The sequence below is a fragment of the Equus asinus genome, chromosome 5 (genome assembly GCF_041296235.1).
Source record: "Equus asinus isolate D_3611 breed Donkey chromosome 5, EquAss-T2T_v2, whole genome shotgun sequence".
Lineage (NCBI taxonomy): Eukaryota > Metazoa > Chordata > Mammalia > Perissodactyla > Equidae > Equus > Equus asinus.
The window spans coordinates 58,333,126-58,352,738 of NC_091794.1; the positions used below are offsets into that span (position 1 = coordinate 58,333,126).

Consider the following 19,613-nt stretch of genomic DNA (forward strand, 5'->3'; position numbering starts at 1 on the left):
GTAGTCCATCCCCCTTCAGATGTATAGCTGCATAGGTCTCTCAGGCATCCTGATGTGCTATGTGGGTATCCTCTGCTGATCAATAAATGTCCATTTAGTTGTTCTTCAAAGGGAGAGAGACAAAAGGAACAGCTCATTCCACCATGTTGCTGACGTCACTCCTGTTAATTTTTTAAGAAACTGTCCAACTGTTTTCCAAAGTGTCTGTACCATTTTACATTCTTACAAGCAATGTTATACTTGTCTCCAGTGTCACCATATTATCAACAATACTTGTTATTGTCTGTCTTTTAGATTATATCCACCTTAGTGTGTGTGAAGTGGTATCTCACTGTAGTTTAAATTTGCCTTGAGGCTGCAAAATAAAGCACTAAATAAATTATCTTTATATGAAAAAATTAAAAGAGGGGTAACCACTCAGATAAGCTTTCTTTTATTAAGGAGTAACTGACTCCCACACTGCAGTTTGTGTGTGTATAAATGAATTCATTTTTTTCTGGCCTGTTTTTCCAGTACGACTTGGTTTTCAGACAATTCTATCTTCAGGTGAACAACATCAATCTTTATGCTTGTTGTGCCCAAACTATTGATTCTATGTGACAGCTTCTTTGAGTGCTTTGCCACTTGGGGTATACAAATTGACTCTGAAGAACTAAAACCAAATCAGAAAGTTTCTTCACACTTTAGTTCATATCAATAAGGCTAGAGGAAGCCAAGTAACATTATACATATTCTAGTGAAGGATTCCTAAATATAATCTATATTTGGAAAACAGTCATTTAAAGCATAGACCTAGTGTTTTCTTGACAAAAATAACAATTGAAAAAAAGAAGAATGTGACTGTGGTGAAACTGTGTTTAGATTAATGAATTAGTACTATTTTGGGAAAACAGCCAAATTAACTCATATCTAAAGAATAGTTGTAAACATTTTTAAAAGTAAAAAAAAAAGTTATACTGGGAATTTGATGGTTGTTAAAATACTGAAAAGCATTAAATTTCAGCCTTGAGTGGATCTAAGTTTAGGGTAGTATTTTCACTCTGCTACATTAACTAAACAAACAGGCAAAGACTCCTCTACTACAGGAGAGAGTCAATTATCGAACTTTTTACAGAAGCAACTATTTCCCATTAGGAATAATTCCCTTTTGCAGTTCATACTAAACATTAATTTCTCAATTATAAAATGGGATGAATACTTCCTAATTTGCAGAATTGAGAAGAGTAAGCTATATAACAAATGCTTGTGAAAGTTCACTGAAAATCATAGAATACTACAAAAATAAAAGGAAGAGCAATTATTATTCCCTCTCTGGTCTAAATGTCCCTTTTTCCATCATAGTTTATAGGTCTGGAAATACAAATTCTATAAGATTGCACGAGGAACCTCTTTATGAACAAACAGAATGACTTCCCATATATGTGGTACTGGTAGTAAGTACTCATATTGGTATAGCAGTAAGCTCCAACACCTGGACTGCCTCCAATTACTGAACTATCTATCTCTGACAAAATATGCTGCTACCAATCTAAAAAGCCAATAACAGAGACATGCTTAAGCTAAGTTAGAGCATATCTATATATACGGCATATTACACAACCACCAGCCAGCCCTGATGCTCTCATACATAGCCTGTGTTCATGTCCCAGTCAGGGCAGCTCACCACCCGTCTGTTGGTTGTCATACTGTGGTGGCTGTGTGTTGCTGTGATACTGAAAGCTATGCTGCTGGTATTTCAAATAGCAGCAGGGTCACCCATGGTGGACAGGTTTCAGCAGAGCTTCCAGACTAGACAGAGGAGGAAGAAGAACCTGGCCAGTCACTTCTGAAAAAACTGGCCATGAAAACTCTACGAATAGCAGTGAAGCATTGTCTGATATAGTGTTGGAAGGTGAGAGATTGGCACAGGAAGACCAGGAAGGGTTCTGCTCTGCTGGACACAGGGTCACTAGCAATTGGAAATGACTCAATGGCATTAACAACAAACAAAACCATTAAAATATTTTCAAAGAGCTCTTAATAACATGAGAAAATAACTATATTATATGACTAGTGAAAAATGCAGAATACAAAATTGTATCTATCTGGAGGGTTGAAAAGACTGAGATGATTTGTGAAGTGGGAGGTGGGGTAAGATGTGTTCATACTTCTTTGGCAATTTTTTACTATGTAAAAATTTGGAGGCCTAGAGAATCTGGCCTACTCTGTGTAGTAAGATCTCTCTTGTCTCTTGCAATACATAGTTGATAAATTAAACTAACATTGTACACACTGTACAATCTCAATATTGTTCAAAAAAGAAAAAAACAAACATTAGAAAGATACACCAAAATGTCAGCAGAAATTCTCTCTCTGGGTGGTAGAATGACACATATTTATTTCCTTCTTTATACCTTTTATACAGTGTTCACACTGTCTGCAAAATAGGCTCATAATATATTTGTAAAAAACGTAATCATATTTAAAAGAATGCCTCTGGGCAAAACAAAATGGAGTATACAAAGTCTTAAGAAACAGATTTTCAAAATAGATTCTAAGTAGTATATGAACTCTCCAATTAAAAAAACAGATTAAAATCTGGCAATTTAAATCTCGTTATCTTTATACTTCCCATCTTTAAAAAAGATATGTGAATGTAAACTAGTTTTTGGGGAGGGAGTGTAACGGAGAAGATAAAATAACTTTCAAAAGAGATCCCATCACAGGACAGCACAGTGGAAGGTCACAGAGTACACTGGTTAAGGCTTTGGGCTCTGGTATTAGAACCATACTCAAATATTGGCTTCACCAACTTAATAGCTATGTGATTCGCTATTATTACTGTTATAAAATTGGAATGTCACTTCTACTTGAGATGACATACACTTTAAATGAACTGGCTAGGAAGAAAACCCCATCTTTTTGATTTTCTTTCTTTTCAAAAGTCAACTTGTTCCAAATCTGGATTTTCATTTCTGAGATAATTTTATTTTTGTTTTATCCATAAATTGAAAGACTTGAATGCACAGAAATAACTGAATACAGATTGGCTTCTAACACACAATTAGATGAATTCAGGCCATTTCCATAACTTGGATTCAAGTTTATCTTCTAAATCACCATGAAGTCAGATTTGGCTCAGTTATCAAATTCACATTAACGTGAATCCCATTAGTGGACAGTGATTTGTGTTGGAAGACAGCACTAAAGGGGAAGGTGCTTCTGACCTAGCTTAATAAACTCTAATATGTCACCCACATACATAATATTCCACTAACAGCTGTAAATTTTATATTAACTAGAAACTTAACAGACAATTACATCCTAGGTTAGAACACATAGTGTCCTCTAGAAGTTCAGAGATACTTACAGGGAAATGATCTATAATCAGTTAAGAATTATTTATTGAGTTTATACAGGATGCCAATTTAAAGAAATCTAGTTGTTTCTGATTTTGAATGGCTTAACTTTATTTTTTATTACCACAATATATTGATTTACCTTAAGAAAACTCCAACAACGTGTGTAGGGATTTACTGTCTTCACTGTAGTTTAACTATGCTCACAGGCACAAAGCAGGGCTTTTTCTCAGGTTTTTGTGTTTAAGGTGTGAAAGTGATTCAGGGAAGGGAGAAATGTAGGAGAAACCTATTCCAGAGCAATGGCTTTCAAATTGAGAATCATGACGCTTTAGTGGGTGGTTTTTGTTTTGTTTGAAGATGTAATACAATCAGGAAAAAAAGAAAATGTCAGAGTGGATAAGTATTTTTTGCAATTTTTTTTCACTTATATGTACATATGCATATGTGGACTGGGTTGCAAAATACAATATATTTCTAACTGTGTGTTGAATATAAAAACCTGAACAGACGATGCTCTAGAGAGAAGTTGAAAGTATGTGAAAGGGAGATTTTTTTTTTTTTTTTTAACAAGAGGCTATTTAAGTTGTTTTAGAAAGAGAAGACACTATTTTCAATTCTCAAAGCAGATTCTGGTCAGTGGCATTTCTGCCTTAATGTTGTCAAAGAGATGATGAACAGAGAACAGTCTCAGCCTGGAGGTGTAAAACCACCTGGATTTAAAAATCAACTGGATTTCAAAAAATCATCAATGAATATGGTGGGTAGAAACAAGACTGGGTAAAACTAAACACCATAAAAATTGCTTGGGATACCTAGAATGATACTGTCATACAAAATTTTTCTTTTTCACTGATCTATATTTTGGTGCTTGCTTGAGGGTTTGCAGAGCAGATTTATTATTCTTTGTTCACATAAGTAACTTCTTTTGTCTTTTCATATAAACAACCCCAATGTGGTATTTTCCTTAGAGTGTTTTGGCTGTGAAGACTAATGAGCATATATATATTACTATGGTGTTTACTTTGCCTTAGTCAGTAGCACTAAAGCAAGGCTTGGCCCAAACTGCAGGCAATAGTGGCTGCATCAGTTGAATATGATTCAGCAAGATGACTGAATCCTCTCTTTGCTCTCACTCCAACAATTTTTACCATTCCCAGTGTCTTTGTAGCAGTCTCTTATAGCCTCGGAGAGCCTGAGTCACCCAATCACTGAGCACACTGCTGACTTGCCTTTGTTGACAACATCCTGAGACTAGTTCTGTCTTAAGCAGAAAGTACAGAGGTTCCTTTGACTCAGAAAGCAAAAGACTTGGTAACACACTGCCTCTTGGGGCCGGTATTTCATGTACCTCCCTCAGATGCAGAGTCTCGTTCTATGGCCTCATACCTTTTAAGCCCAGGCTCTTGTCTGACATTGCCCAAATCCTCTGCTTGGCCTTCCGTTCTAGGGTTCTGATTCTTATTACATGAATTTCTTGAACTTCAGCTCTCCCTTAGTCCAGCCTAACTTTTGGCTCTCCCTCAAGCCCACTTGCTCTATGCAATGCCTAGTATCCAGTTTGACAGAGAATAATTCTTTTTTTCTTGACATCAGAGGTGATTTCAATTGAGTCCTGCTGTTCATCTTGGATTAGTAATTAGTTTATAGGATAGTGGAAATTTCCAGAATTGATCAGATTATGATTTTATATAAACAAATTCACCTTTCTCTATTCTAAGGCAGTGGTTAGTTATCTAATCACACTAAATTTGCACAAATAATCAGGGTTTACAAAAACTATTTCCTTTGAACAATACTCTCCATTCCATTTCTTAATTTTACACAAAGTAAATTACATCGAAACAGCTGTAATTTAGAAAACATTTTTGTCATACATGCTATATTAATCCTCCAATTTTCCTCCAATGTTAGTAACATAGTTTTAGAAAATAAAGGATGTAGAACACCACATAGCCCTATAAAAACAAAACAAACTTATATATACTTTCAAGAAATGCCAATTACAGTAAAAACGGTCTCGTAAATACACTTCTAATAGTAGAGAGAAACAAGGCTGATTTTCTATAAAACTTTTCAATAACAATTCTTCTTGGATGTCCATTCTGAACCTGAAGAGCAGGATTAAAGCTCGTTGGTCTGTCAGTAAGGCTAAAAGTAGGTTTTGGGAATAAAATATTTTTGGGATAAAATATTCTATTTAGAAAACTAAGTCTGTCTTCATTATTTATAATATTACTGATTAATATGTAATCAATAATTTAGTATCCTTAAAATATTTCTCTCTGAATATGTTATAGCCATACATCTTAGGGCCAAAGGCAGATTATAAGTTAAGCTGTAGGAGATAAACATTTACATACTCTAATTAGAGTTTGGTCATATTTCTTTTATTAGAGCTAATAATTTGCTATAGTGAGCATATTGTGACACCATTATTAAAGTTACTAATAAGTCTTAAGCCTTACTAACGTTAACAACTATGAATTGCGAAAATAATTTGAATTTCACCTGTTTTCTGTCAATAGTCAATTACTATTTCCAGTTACTAATACTATAATCAAAGCAGAGGGTTTTTACTTAGGCCAAGCCATCATCATCTGGAACACTGCTTCAGTCTGATCTTTAACAAATAGGTATATTTCCTTATTTCTGCTAAAAATTAAATGTAAGGTAACCCAACAGGTAGATAATGTTGCCAGCTTATTCAACTCGCCATCAGTTTTCTTCTCAATAAAAAAGTGCAGATCTTTCAAACATAGTGTAAAAGCGGTCCTTAGCTGTACTGTAACTATTCTATTGATCTTTGCCATACTGTTTCATTTCCCTGAGAAGACAGTGAAGTGTAGTGTGACACTCCGCAGTATATGAACTGATCCATCTTCAGCGTCTGATTCTGTAGACGGAAATCATTTATACACCACAGGAATCACTTTCGCAGCATAGTTTCCTTTAAAGTCCTTATCATGGCACTTCTAAAATTAGAAGATGTAGGCATGGACTTCTGAAAGATTGATTTTTAAACGTAAATATTTTAAAATTATAATTCTTGGCCTTGTTTTAAACTAATATCTACAAAATGTGACATAGTTTTTAGATGAACTGGATACAGGTCTTCCTGGCTTAGTAAACAGACAAAATATCATTTTGTGTAGATGACAGGTTATTACCATGATCAGGAACTTACCTTAAGGAGCTGAACTTGTTGGATAATAACTGTCAGAACGAAAGGTGGATAAAATCACTTATTTTTTGTGATATTGCTCCCCTTCAAAGAGTGAAACTGACACAGAAAAGGTGATCTGCAGACATTTTTTAATTCAAAAATAAAATTGTAATTTATCAAGTAATAACTGTGACCTACATACTTTTGGATATTTTCTCATTATTTAGAGAAAACTTCATCAAAATTACTTTTATTGAAAATGTTACCCACTGTTTAGCCAGAAAGCAAAACAGCCAGAAAGCAACTAATAAGATGGCATTAGTAAGTTCTTATATGTCAAAAATTATTCTAAATGTAAATGGATTGAATTCACCAATTAAAAAGCAGAGAACGGCTGAGTGGATAAAAAAACAAAACCCACTATATACTGCCTACAAGAGATTTGCTTCAGATTTAAGGACGCACAGAAGCTCAAAGCGAAGGGACGGAAAAAGATATCCCATGGAAGTGGAAATCAAAAGAAAACAGGAGCAGCAATATTTATATTAGAGAAAATAGGCTTTAAGGCAAAAATGGTAACAAGAAACAACGAAAGTCATTATATAATGATAAAGGGGTCAATTCATCAAGAAGATGTAACAATCATAAATATATATGACAAATATATATAGTCTTGGCAATTTTTTTTGGATTTGACACCAAAAACACAAACAACAAAAGCACAAATCAACAAGTAGGCCTACATCAAACTAAAAAGCTTCTGCACAGCAAAAGAAACAATCAACAAAATGAAAGGCAACCTATGGAATGGGAGAAAATACTTGCAAACCATATATTGGATAAGGGGTTAATATCCAAAATATATAAATAAAGAACTCATACAACTCAAAAAGAAAAAAAAATCTGATTCAAAAATGGGCAGAGAAATTCAACAGACATTTTCCCAAAGAAGATAGGATGGCCAATAGGTACATGAAAAGATGCTCAACATCACTAATCGTTGGGGAAATGCAAATCAAAACCACAACAAGATATCACCTTACATCTGTTAAATGACTATTATCATAAAGAAAAGAGATAGCAAGTGTTGACAAGGATGTGGAGAAAAGGGAACCCTTGTGCACTGTTGGTGGGAATATAAATTGGTGCAGCCACTATGGAAAAACAGTATGGAGGTTCCGCAAAAAATTAAAAATAGAATTACCTACGATCCAGCTGTCCCACTAATGGGTGTATATCCAGAGGAAATGAAAACAGCATATTGAAAAGAAATCTTCATTCCCATGTTTATTGCAGCATTATTCCCAACAGCCAAGATATGGAAACAATCCAAGTGCCCGTCAACAGATGAATGGATAAAGCAGATGTGGTGTATATATACACAATGAAACATTACTCAGCCATGAGAAAGAAGGAAGTTCTGCCATTTATGGCAACATGGATGGACCCTGAGGACATTATGCTAAGTGAGATATGGCAGACAGAGAAAGACAAATACTGTATGATCTCACTTATACATGGAATCCAAGAAAGCTGAACCCATAAAAACAGAGAGTAGAATGGTGGTTACCAGGAGCTGGGGTGGGGAATTGGGGAGAAGTTATTTAAGGGCACAAACTTGAAACTAGTAGATAAATAAGTTCTGGAGATGTAATGCACAGCACAGTGTTTACAATCAACAATACTTTATTATAAACTTTAAGGTTTCTAAGAGACTAGATCTTAATTATTCTCACCACGAAAAAGAAATGATAATTACGTGATGTGATAGAGGTGTTAGCTGAAGCTACCGTGGTAACCATAATGCAATACATAAATGTATCAAATCAACACGGACACCTTAAACTTATGTTATATGTCAATTATATATCAAAAAAGAAGATTTTACTGTTAGGCAAAACTTTTAATTAATTTTGTAGGTGAGCCTAGATTTTTATTATTAGATATTTCATTTTCTATGTTAAGAAAGAATAGAAACTCTCATATTTTTTTACTAAGATATCTAGGATGCTATGAAGGTACTAAAGGTACAATTTTATACAGAATTGAAGTATAGTAGAACTGATACTTAGCTCATACACACCACCTCCCAGGCACTACTCTAAGAGCTTTACATGTATTAGCTCCAAGGAGTAGCCGCTTTCATTAGCCTCACTGCACAGATGAGGAAACTAGGCAACTATTAAGGGCATATAGCTAGTAAGCAACAAGTTGAATCTTGGAATTTTCACAGGGAATTACTCTTAATCACTACGCCAAACTGCTCTAGAAATAACTGTGAATCAAACATAATTTTGAGGAAGAGCAGGTGGATAGTCATCAAGGAGTGTTTTTATTATGGGATAACAGAATCAAGATAATGCTGTTAAATTGAGAAAACAAAAATTTGTGTTTAACGACAGGAAACTTTGAACAAAATATTCTAACGTTATTGATATAGGCTTTAATATTTGAGTTACTTAGAGCTAGCTTGAAAAAAAACCCACCAATGTATTTGTAGAAAGTAATTTGTTCTCACGAGTAACAGAGCTGCTTCTGTGATAGTGTCTAACTGTGCTGTTGGAACGCAGACAAACTTAGTCAAGGAAAATAAATTTTCTCTTGATGTTGGAAAGAAACATATAAAATACAGTATCTGGAGTTTCAATAAGAAAATTAACCTTTATTAATCAAAAGAGTAAAAAAATAACGTCTGCTTTCTCATAAATTTGAGTCTCATTTAGTAATCTCCAAACAATTTATTTCATAACTACGTATTTTCTTATACTCTTTGCTGCCATTTCAGGTGCATTAGTCCTGCCTTCCTAAATTGACTATAAGTTCCTTGTGAGCAAGAGAGAACCATTATTTTTCATTTCTGTGTCCCTCAAGGTACATATGCTGGTAGGTACGCAAAATTGTTCTAAAAAACCCCACAAAACACCTTGTGTTACAACAATACATCATCTATTAGAAAACGCTTCTGATTACTATCAGTGTTGAATTCTGGGGTGACTACAGATTGATTTGAGAAGACAGGGGAGCTCTAAGTATCAGAAAGTCTGTGATTCAAAATATTTAGGCTACAGAAATATATACTTCTTTTCATACCTATGAATAATGAATAATGCTTAATTTATACCAAATTTCCTTAACATAATTTATTATAATTTCACATATCTATACTGTCAAATAGCCACAATATTTAACAAAATGTTTACATTGTTTATATCTCTAGCAGGTGGGATGACAGCTGGCTTTCATTTTTTTCATTAATATTTCCTTTAGTGAAGGGTCTGCTGATGGCAACTTCACTCAGTTTTTCCCTATGTCTTATTTCACCTTCAGTGTTGAAGGATATTTTTGCTGGGTTTAGAATTCTAAGTTTGCAGTTATTTTCTTTCAAGAATTTGAAAGGTATCATTCTACCAGGTATTTGAGTAGGTATGTCTCCCTGAATGTTTCTGTTGAGAAATCAGCTTCTAGTCTTATACTTGCTCCTTTGAATATAATCTATTTACTCTGCTATTTCAGGATTTTCTCTTTGTCTTGATAACTTTTACCATGATGTGCCTGTATGTGGCTTGCAGTACCTGATTGGGAGGTTGTAGTGCTTCATTAGTTTGTAGCTTGATGTCTTTAGACAGTTTTGGAAAATTTTCAGCCACCTCCAAATATTGCTTATCCTAAATCTCTCTCTTTTTCTGGGATTGCAAATCTCTTCATCATATCCTTTATTTCTCTTAAGCTCCTGCCTGTATTTTCCATCTTGTTGTTTTTCAGTGCTTCATTCAAGATGATTTCTTCTAATCTATCTTCCAGTTCTCTGATTCTTTTTTCTGGTGTGCCTACTTGGAACTTAAGTCTTCATTAAGTTCTTCATTTCAGTTAATGTATTTTTCAGTTCAATACATATTTTCCTTATTTTTTTATGAGGAAGATTGGCCCTGAGCTAATATCTGTTGCCAAGCTTCCTCTTTTTGCTTGAGGAAGATGGTCCCTGAGCTAACATCTGTGCCAATCTTCCTCTACTTTGTGTGTGGGACACTGCCACAGCATGGCTTGATAAGCAGCACTAGGTCTGCGCCTGGGATCTGAACCCACGAACCCTGGGCCACTGAAGTGGAGCATGCAAGACTACCAGGCCAGCCCCCATATTTTCCTTTTAATTTTCTTATAGTTTCCAATTCTCACCTGAAATTGTCAGTATTGTCTATTTCCATGAACAAATCAAGCAGAGTAATGTTAAAATCAGCATCTAACAACTCTATTATCTGGATCCTCTGTGAATCTGCTCCTACTGACTGTTGTCTCTTTTGTCCTCTTGTTTTTCATGGTTCTTCATCTTGTCTTCTTTTCTCATATGCCTGGTTATTTGTAATGGATGTCACATAGAAACAGCTGTAAAGATACCTGGAGGCTGAGGATAATGCTACCTTCTTCCAGAAAGGATTTATATCTGCTCCGGGAACTGGCTGGGGGCACTAGCAATCTTGAATTCTCTTAATTCCATCAGGATATGAGATGATTCAAAGCTGGGCTTCAGTCGCTGGGGGGGCCTATTTTTGGTTCATCCTTATTTTAGGGAGTAATCTGTTAAGATTCCAACCCAAAGCTGGTGGTTTTATCAGTCTTCCCTTCCCTGATTGGCCTTGAGCCCTAGATTATGTCCCCATGGCTCCAGGAGTCTCTCAAAAACTCTGCCCAGATTCTTAGCCTTTCAGTGACCGATTCAAGAACTGGCAGACAGATGCCACTACTGGAATCATCTCTAGGGGAAAAGTGGCTCCAAATGTTGACCGCACTTTCTTTTCCTGGAACGGGGACCCATCCTTCTCTGCTGTAGTAACTCTCTGATGCTTTCAAACATATGTTTTAATATTTTGACCAGATTTGCTATCTGTTCCCAGAAGGAGAGTGAGTTCAAATAAGCTAGTCCCGACACATTATCTTCATCCCATAAGTTTTGATATGTGGTTTTATATTTTCCACTGTGATTTCCTTTTTTAGCTATGAATCACTGAGGGGTGCTGGTTAAAGTATTTCTAAAATTAATAATAAAAGAGCAACAGCTAATATTTTATAAAGTTTACAAAATGGTTTCATGTCTACTATATCATAACTAAATTCTTAGATGGTAGATTATTATCATCCTTATTTATTAATAGATGGGCTAACTGGCTTTAAAGGGACCACTTAAGGTCACACAGGGGATGAGAAAACACTCATCTTTATTTGAATTTACTTGTATTTTGTTACTTGTTTCCAGGTTTATTTTCTGTCTCTTCCCTCTGGAAGGTAAGCTCCATGAGAGCAGGGGCCTTGATCTCCTTTTTCACTGTCTTTTCATATGGCTTAGAAAAGTACCCAGTATGTACTGCATGGTCAGTATATTTTTTGAATTGATAAAAGTTATTAAAGGAATGAATGATTAAAAGATGATCATTATACTCTTTCGTGTTGCACTTCTGAGTAATATGTTTACATTTACATACTACTATGTAGTTATGAAGTGACTTTTAAATACTGTATGTCAGTTCTGTTTGTAACAATTCTAGGCAGCTTTGATTAGCTTCCTCACTTTAGGTCACAGTGAACTTAAGGGATTTATTTCGTCACAGAGCCAGGAAACGGCAGAGCGAGGACTCTGAACCTCATTCTCTCGCTTCAGCTAGAAGCAGCTCGGGCTCTTTCCACAAGAGTACAATTGACTCCTTATGCTGCAATGGCTTCCCTAGGTTACTCCCACGCTGCACACCTGTGGGCATTCAAGATGTGTGCCAGCTTCCTCATGTTTAATTTATCCTGGAAACACCTGATTAAAAAAAGCTGCAGTTTTGAGTTGGTCTTGAAATTTGTGTGTGTAGAGCATAGGAAACATTTAAGTTGGTAAGGAAACACATGATGGTGGGTCCCTGGAGGCCTAACAGTGGTTAAAGAGATATCGTTGTGTCTGCATTCCATATACATAAACACTTTACTGAAAATAAGTAATATGTGCTCTAACCCAGCTTCCAAGTCCACACAGAGTACAGTGGAATACATATGAAGCAGAAGCATTATTAGCAAGCTATTAGGAACCTTTGCTTTGTTAAAAAGTTACCGTTAAAAATGAATTAGTACACATTTTACTGGAAGCATCAAAACTGAGGAACAACTAGTTGATGCTACGTAATATGACACAGATAACACTGTATACAAAAGAAAGGTGAAGTGTTCAACCATCAAGTTCTTGTAGGCATGGACCCAAGGGACCTCTACAGGACAGACCCCTGCTGAGGGTGGCAGACAGACGGCTCGGCTCAACAACCGAGTGTGCTCTTAAGAGACTTCTGACTAAATAAGAACTTGAGGAAAAAATACGGAATAAAGCAATACGTTCAAGCTAAGCAGATTAATTCCTCTCTTAAAGAAAATAGCTAACTTTAGAGCTAATGTGTTAAAATACTATACAGATGTTTTTAAAAATACTACCTTATGAAAGATGTAGAACTATTAAATCCGATACATAGGAAACACAAATTTCCTAAAAGGATATTTTAACTCCTGGAATGGAACTACCTAATAAAGTAAGACAAGGAGGGGTGAGGGGCAAATTTTCAAACGTTTAAACCCAAGAAGGAAATCTATTGCATATTACAGTGGGTAGCCAATTCAGGACAAGGTCTAGAAAACACAATCCTTATTTCTTTCTAATATATTTACGTCAACATGCCAATTGAACAAACAATGAGTCCTAAATGACATCCCTGCACCTTTTAAACTTTAGCCTTCTAACTTCACTCCAACCTTCCCATAAAGGATCTCCTGAAGGAATAAAGTATACCTTGCAGTTCTAAACATTCATCTTCTTCTTCAGCAAGGAACCACAGTGGAGGAAAAGAACGAGTTATAACAATTCTCTCCCCAAGCACAGTAAGACTTGGTGCTAAGTGTGCTTTATGCTAGGGACCTCGAAGCACTGGGAAAGCCAGCACCTCTGAGAAAGGGCCCTGAAAAGCTAGATGCTTAAGTCTGGCTCTGGTCCCGGCTCTGAAGGCTGGTGTGTATTTGACAAGTGAGTGTCTTACATTGACCAGTCAGTCACTAGGGAGAAAAGCAGATAAAGACTATGGGAAAAGGATACAGACACCTTGACAAAATGTGCCTCTGAATGGAGTACCTCACTGTTGGGTGTCCCAGAAACCCAAGTGAGGCAAACTCACGTGGGTACAGATCTATCCAGGGACACGAAAACTACAGTAAACAAAGGCTTACGAGCTAGAGGGCAAGATCCAGAGAGGAAGGCTAAGGACAGGGGGAGAGGGAATTACATCACATTCTGTTTGATTGTAAAAGTGTGATTCATTTATTTAAGGCTGTTTAAAGAGGGGGGATGTGTATTGGAGTCACACTGCCTGGGTTGTGTACTGGCTTCACCACTTACCAGCTATAGAGCAGGTTATGAAGACCCTGTGCCTCAGTTTCCTTTTCCTATCCTCCTTATAGTACAGGGATAGTAAAGCACAGACCTCACAGAGCTCATGAGGGTTGAGGGAGTTAAATATGTCAAGGATTTAGCACACTGCCTGGCACCTCTTTCTCCTTTCAGCTATGAGTACTTTTCACCTCCACCTTCACCAAAGGATTAACAACAACAAGAACAAAAAAGACGAAATGAAGGCTAATCTGTTTTACTTTTTTGTCAATCAGATGTGGCAAAAGGTTGGATGAATTTCAACTTGAACATGAGACCTAAGGATTGTTCTTGGTCCTCACGTGAACTACCTTGTATCACGCTGCTATTACCACTGTCCACCATTGCCAGGGATAATTCAGAATGGGCGCCTAACAATTTTGGAAACAAAAATATTTGAAGTAGGAAACTAACAGATAGGTAGAGCTATTTTGAATAAACACAAGGGGAAAAAAACCCAAAAGCTACTGTACTTATGCCATCAGTAAGAAATTCATATTAAAGAGAAGTCAAAATACAAAGAAAGACTATTATGCTTCTAAATAGATTTAAAACATAATTAGAATCCCTAAATGCATACTAAATTGAAAATAAAAATAAAATACAGAAAACCTAAGCAGTTATGCTAAAGCATTCAATAATACAAAAAGAAATCAAAAGAAAAGAAGTTGAAGTGATTTTTAATTATATGTAGACAGAACATTTTCAAACACAAAGAGAAAGGAAAGTCGAAGTTAAGCATTTATCAGATCAAAGAATAAGAAAACAGAAGTGAAAGATTTAATATTCATTTTTCTTAAAATATAATCTAGAATTGGAAAAAAGTACTTATTTTTAAAGAAGGAAACTATAAACCTAAAGTTTAATATTCAGTTGATAATATAGCCCTTATGTAATTCAACTAAAATGGAAAGAGTTGGAAAGTAAATGATTCAAGAAAAACGGTCCGTACCAAGATACCAGTGATATTCAGTAAGTGGGAAATCAACTGAGCTATGTAAGCACCACGAAGAGCACTTTAAATGGGGTCCCACTGTTTAAACAGTGGAAGGTGAAGCAGTTACCCTGGACAAAGTTTGGTGAGTAGCCTGACTTTTATCTTGAATACAATACTCGCAAACATAATTATGATATTGATTTAAGAATACTCAAAGGAAAGGACTGCATAATAGTCAGAATGTATTTGCAAGGCACAGATCTTGCTATGCTAATACAATAGCTTTCCTGAGATGACAGAGAGTGGACAAAGGGAGCTAGGCAGATAACACTGATCTACATTTTAACAGTGTTTTCAACCCTGTGCTGCAAATCAACATGCTGAGAAATTAAGAGATGAATTGTTTAAATGATGTGGTAGAGTGAATTATTAGTGGCTTATAGATTGGAAATAAAGGATTATTACTCTTTCAGATGCAGAAATATATACACATATACATACAGATGTATATCAGGTTTCAATTTGCAGCTAGGCTAATTATATGAATAAAATAAATGTAGCTTATACATTAATCATTTTCAGGGAAGCTTAATTGGATAGCATTCAAGTATCTACATAATCCATAAGAAAAAATTTCAGAAGCAAACAACAACAACAAAGAACCCAGCTAGTGATTTACCTACCAAATATAAGCACAGGAGACCTACTGAAGGAATTTTGAAATTAGTGTCATATAGGTTATTTTACCAGCAGAAGTTTCCTTCAACATTTGTGATAATTTTCCAATGTTTTTTGGATGCACAGAAAATTCAGTGAGCTCAGGTAAAGACTTGATAAATCCATACTAGCAAATAGTGATAGTATTCTTGAAATTCCTGGGTTTCTTTTTGAATGTTTGCAATTCTTAGAAAAGGGACATAACAAAGTTGGGTTGCAGCTTCATGGAGGTTTTTGGGAATCAACTGCAAGCTCAAGATAAGTTACTTAACCAGGGATTTAAAAGAATGAAGGGTAAACTTGTCACTCATTCATTTATTCATGTAACAATTAAGAAACTGACTATCTACTATGTGATAGGCATTGCAGATACTAAATCCTCTACAATCCTAGAGTATATACTCTGGTGAGGATGACAAACTCACAAAGATGCTAATTAAAATAGCTATGATGGGAGGGATGTGCTTTCCCAACAATTGTCAGTGCTGAAGTGGAAAAAGTCTGCATATCACAGACTAAGTGTGAGATCAGTAAGACTTAGTGAAAGTCTAAAGGAAAGGATGCTTTCAAAAGAATTATAATACAACATTCAAGTAGCTATAGCTACTTAAGAAATTCTTTACAAAACGTCCTTGCAAAGATGTTTAGAACTAATTTAACGAAAAAAAGAGACTATTACAAATATCAATTGTCGCCATGTAAATGAGGAGTTCTGAAGTATTTTAAAAGTTTCTTTCACTAGGGCAAGCATTCATATTATATATTTTTCATAAGAATAAATCTCCTAGCAATTTTAATATCCATAGTTACCGTGCCATCCTTTTTCAACTGATTATGACTCCAATTAAGATTTGAATTAATGGGGTTAGACTAATAATTACTACAACATCACTGTGTTGGTTGGTAGTAAGTACCATACTTCTAATTCACGGTACAACAGTGTTTTATAAGGGCTATCATGTTTTTAATTAGTTACATTGATCAGAATGCCACATAACATAGCAGTACTAAAATACTATAATTTGTTTAGACTACTTTACATCTGGCATTATATCTATTTGTACTGTGGGTGATCGTAAGCATAACTGGAATCAGCTAGATTGCTTCCACTAACAATGCCAAAATGTGCTCTTCAGAAAGCCAGAAGAAGAGAATTCTGAGTATTCCTGCCATTGGAATTCACTTGTTTTCTCAATATACCATAAAATTAGTTGATCTAGGACAAAAGCATAAAGTCAGGACTTATGAGGGTCAAATAAGGTAAGAACACTATACATTTATATGTATAAATTAGTCCACATTTACTTTGAATCTATACTTATTTATAGGGTTATGCCACCTAAATCTGTAGAGTTTTTTGGGGGGATTTGCTTTGGGGACTTGGTTCTCATGGAATACTATCTTGAAACACTCTAAACCATCACATTCAAACATTTTAGGTTCTATTGGGTCTCAGCTTCCAACTGGAAGTTGGCAGTGCAAATTTTTTCTGATTGTTATGGTAAAAGATATATAGAAAGGTAAAAATTTCTGTTTTCAGATTTAGACAGTAGCACTCAAAGCCAATACTCTGGAACATGTTATCAGGCTTCAACTTCTTGAAAGCTCACAGAGCAAATAGTTACTCTGCTAATTAGCCAGTAAAGTGACATGACTGCCAGTCCAAGTAGATCATCAACTTAACTCACTGAGAAAGATTCGCCTGGATCTTGCTTTAAGCACTGTAATTTACAACAGTATACATAAAGCCCCTGTGAAGGGAAAATGCAAAATTTTCACAACATAAATCACAGCAAACTAAAGGGGAGATAAAAATTCATTAGGGGAGATAAAAATCTGTTAGCTCTCTTTGCATAATATTTTTGGGTGGTGGCTTCGATGCTATTAAAAGAAAATATTTAATCTATAAAAATTATGACATGAATTTCTTACTTTGAATTATGACTATTCCTGATATTTCATATTTTATTGTTCCCTCTTAACAGCTTTTTAAAGTGTTGTTGGCAAGGGGACTTTTCTCCATCCCTGCTAAAATATTTCAAAATGTACAGATAAGTTCAACCTATTTCTATGACTGATGTCGATAATTTGTTAACTATAAAGATAAAACTCAGAAGGAAACTAATCAACACAAGCTCTACTTTATAACTTTATATCTTCCAAGTTTCCCCAGAATATATACTAGGATGGTTATAAACTGATCTTACGTTAGCAAACATTAGTGCCCAAGACGTTGAATACTGTGTGATATGCTATCACAGTTCAGGTTCCTGAGGCAGCATAAGGACCTCTGAAGACATCTGATTATACCTACAGCTTATCCACGGAGAGAAGAGGACCACGGCAAACCGCACCTCCGCACCCGAGTGCCTGCTCTGGAACAAAAGGAACACATGCCTTTACCTTCTTCCTTTCTTCTCTTTGCTTCTTCTTCATTTCTTTCTTTGGCTTTCAATGCTTCATCAGCTTTCGCTGAAACAAAAACAACGAAATTTCTGCACTTATTTTATGCCTATATCACAAGTGAAAACACTGGGGGAAGGGAAAAGAAATTCACTATATATTTTTTGTGAAGTAGTCAGCAGAAAAAACCAAAATGGCTAAAAATCTGAGATATACCTTTCTTTATTCAGAATATTTAGGAGATTTATTTAGATCTCTGAAGCTTAGTTCAAGATAATCTCTGTACAAAAAAGGAAAATGAATTTAAGCAACATGAGCATGCTCAAACAACGGCACACAAACTGGGAAGAACTGTTGGTCATTAAAAGTCATCTGATTTGTCGTGCAATGCATGTGTTTTAAACTTTGGAGGAAAGTTCTGAAGCTACAATTCACATTTTAAATATAAGGAGCTTGCAATATCTTTGGAACAGTCTCAAATTAGGAAGCATATTATTTTTTTTCATTGCATATCATAGTAGCAGTTCTTTATTCATGTTATGACAGCATTTGGTAAAAAGAATCTTTTTCCCTCTAGAAACCTCTTTTCTTATTACTTAATTATCTACTAGTTGCTCAACTGCAGGGGTTTTCAAACACTTTACTACAGATGTTAAAGAAGATTAAAAATATACAGCACAGTAACAAGGGACTATCAATATAGTCTGTAAATTAATTAAATTTCTGTTCTAGCACATCATTTATTCCACAGCATTAACGTCTCAAAGGAGCGATTCTCCTTTATTGCCGTCTCACTGCCTGATGAGCGAACTAAGTGAAAATAAGTCTCTAATAGCATTATAGCTGATGAAATATTAAGTTAAAAAGTATTGCCTCGTCAAAAGAAAAAGAATCAAACCATGCCAGCATTAAACTTTGTATGAGCCTGTAGTATAATGATAACAGCAATGGAAACTGTGATTTAAAAAATGAACACCCCTATTCTTCAGCTTTTTGCTGTACGTCCTGTGCAAAATCAACATATCCTTTAGAAGTATAAAACTTGGCTTAAAAGAGGAATTTAAAGAAAATACACACCACATACGTAACTATTTTTCTTCAAAGTTTGATTTTTCTTCACTGTCAACATTGACAGTTTCTTAAAATATAAAATTTATACAATGGTGTTGTGAAGTGCTATATCCAATTACACAGACATCTGTTTCCATTTACAAGCTTTAATACCTTCTTAGACTGCATTTAAAGTCATGAAATATTAAAACTTTTATGCCACTCTGTATCATTGCAAGAATCTATTAAATTAGATAATAAAAACAAACCACCAGTACCTCTAAAGACTTTTACTTCATTTACACTTTATTCTCCCTGGTAGAAGGACAAGGATAATAGAAATTCCATTTAAATTCAATTTTGGTTATATGTGTAATTGTAGATATACCCCTTGAGTGATGTAAAATGCTCAGCTTATGTTTCTTTCAAATTATCCCGCTCAGATTCACATTCTACTCCTTACAACCATCTTCAATATGTATTAGCAGAGCTCATTAGACTGAAATTTAATAATGCAAACATCAGGTGGATTTCAAGAACCTCCATTAACAACGTAAGATGGATTGC

General features: G+C 35.2%; 1 protein-coding gene across 1 annotated transcript in view; it reads right to left on the bottom strand.

Annotated features, from left to right (window-relative positions):
- The window catches only part of RSRC1 (arginine and serine rich coiled-coil 1), a 407,598-nt gene that overhangs the window by 56,463 nt on the left and 331,522 nt on the right, over positions 1–19,613 (bottom strand). The window contains exon 8 of the mRNA XM_070511416.1: positions 17,997–18,065. Coding sequence (XP_070367517.1) covers positions 17,997–18,065 — 69 coding nt within the window. The remainder of the gene's footprint in view (positions 1–17,996; positions 18,066–19,613) is intronic.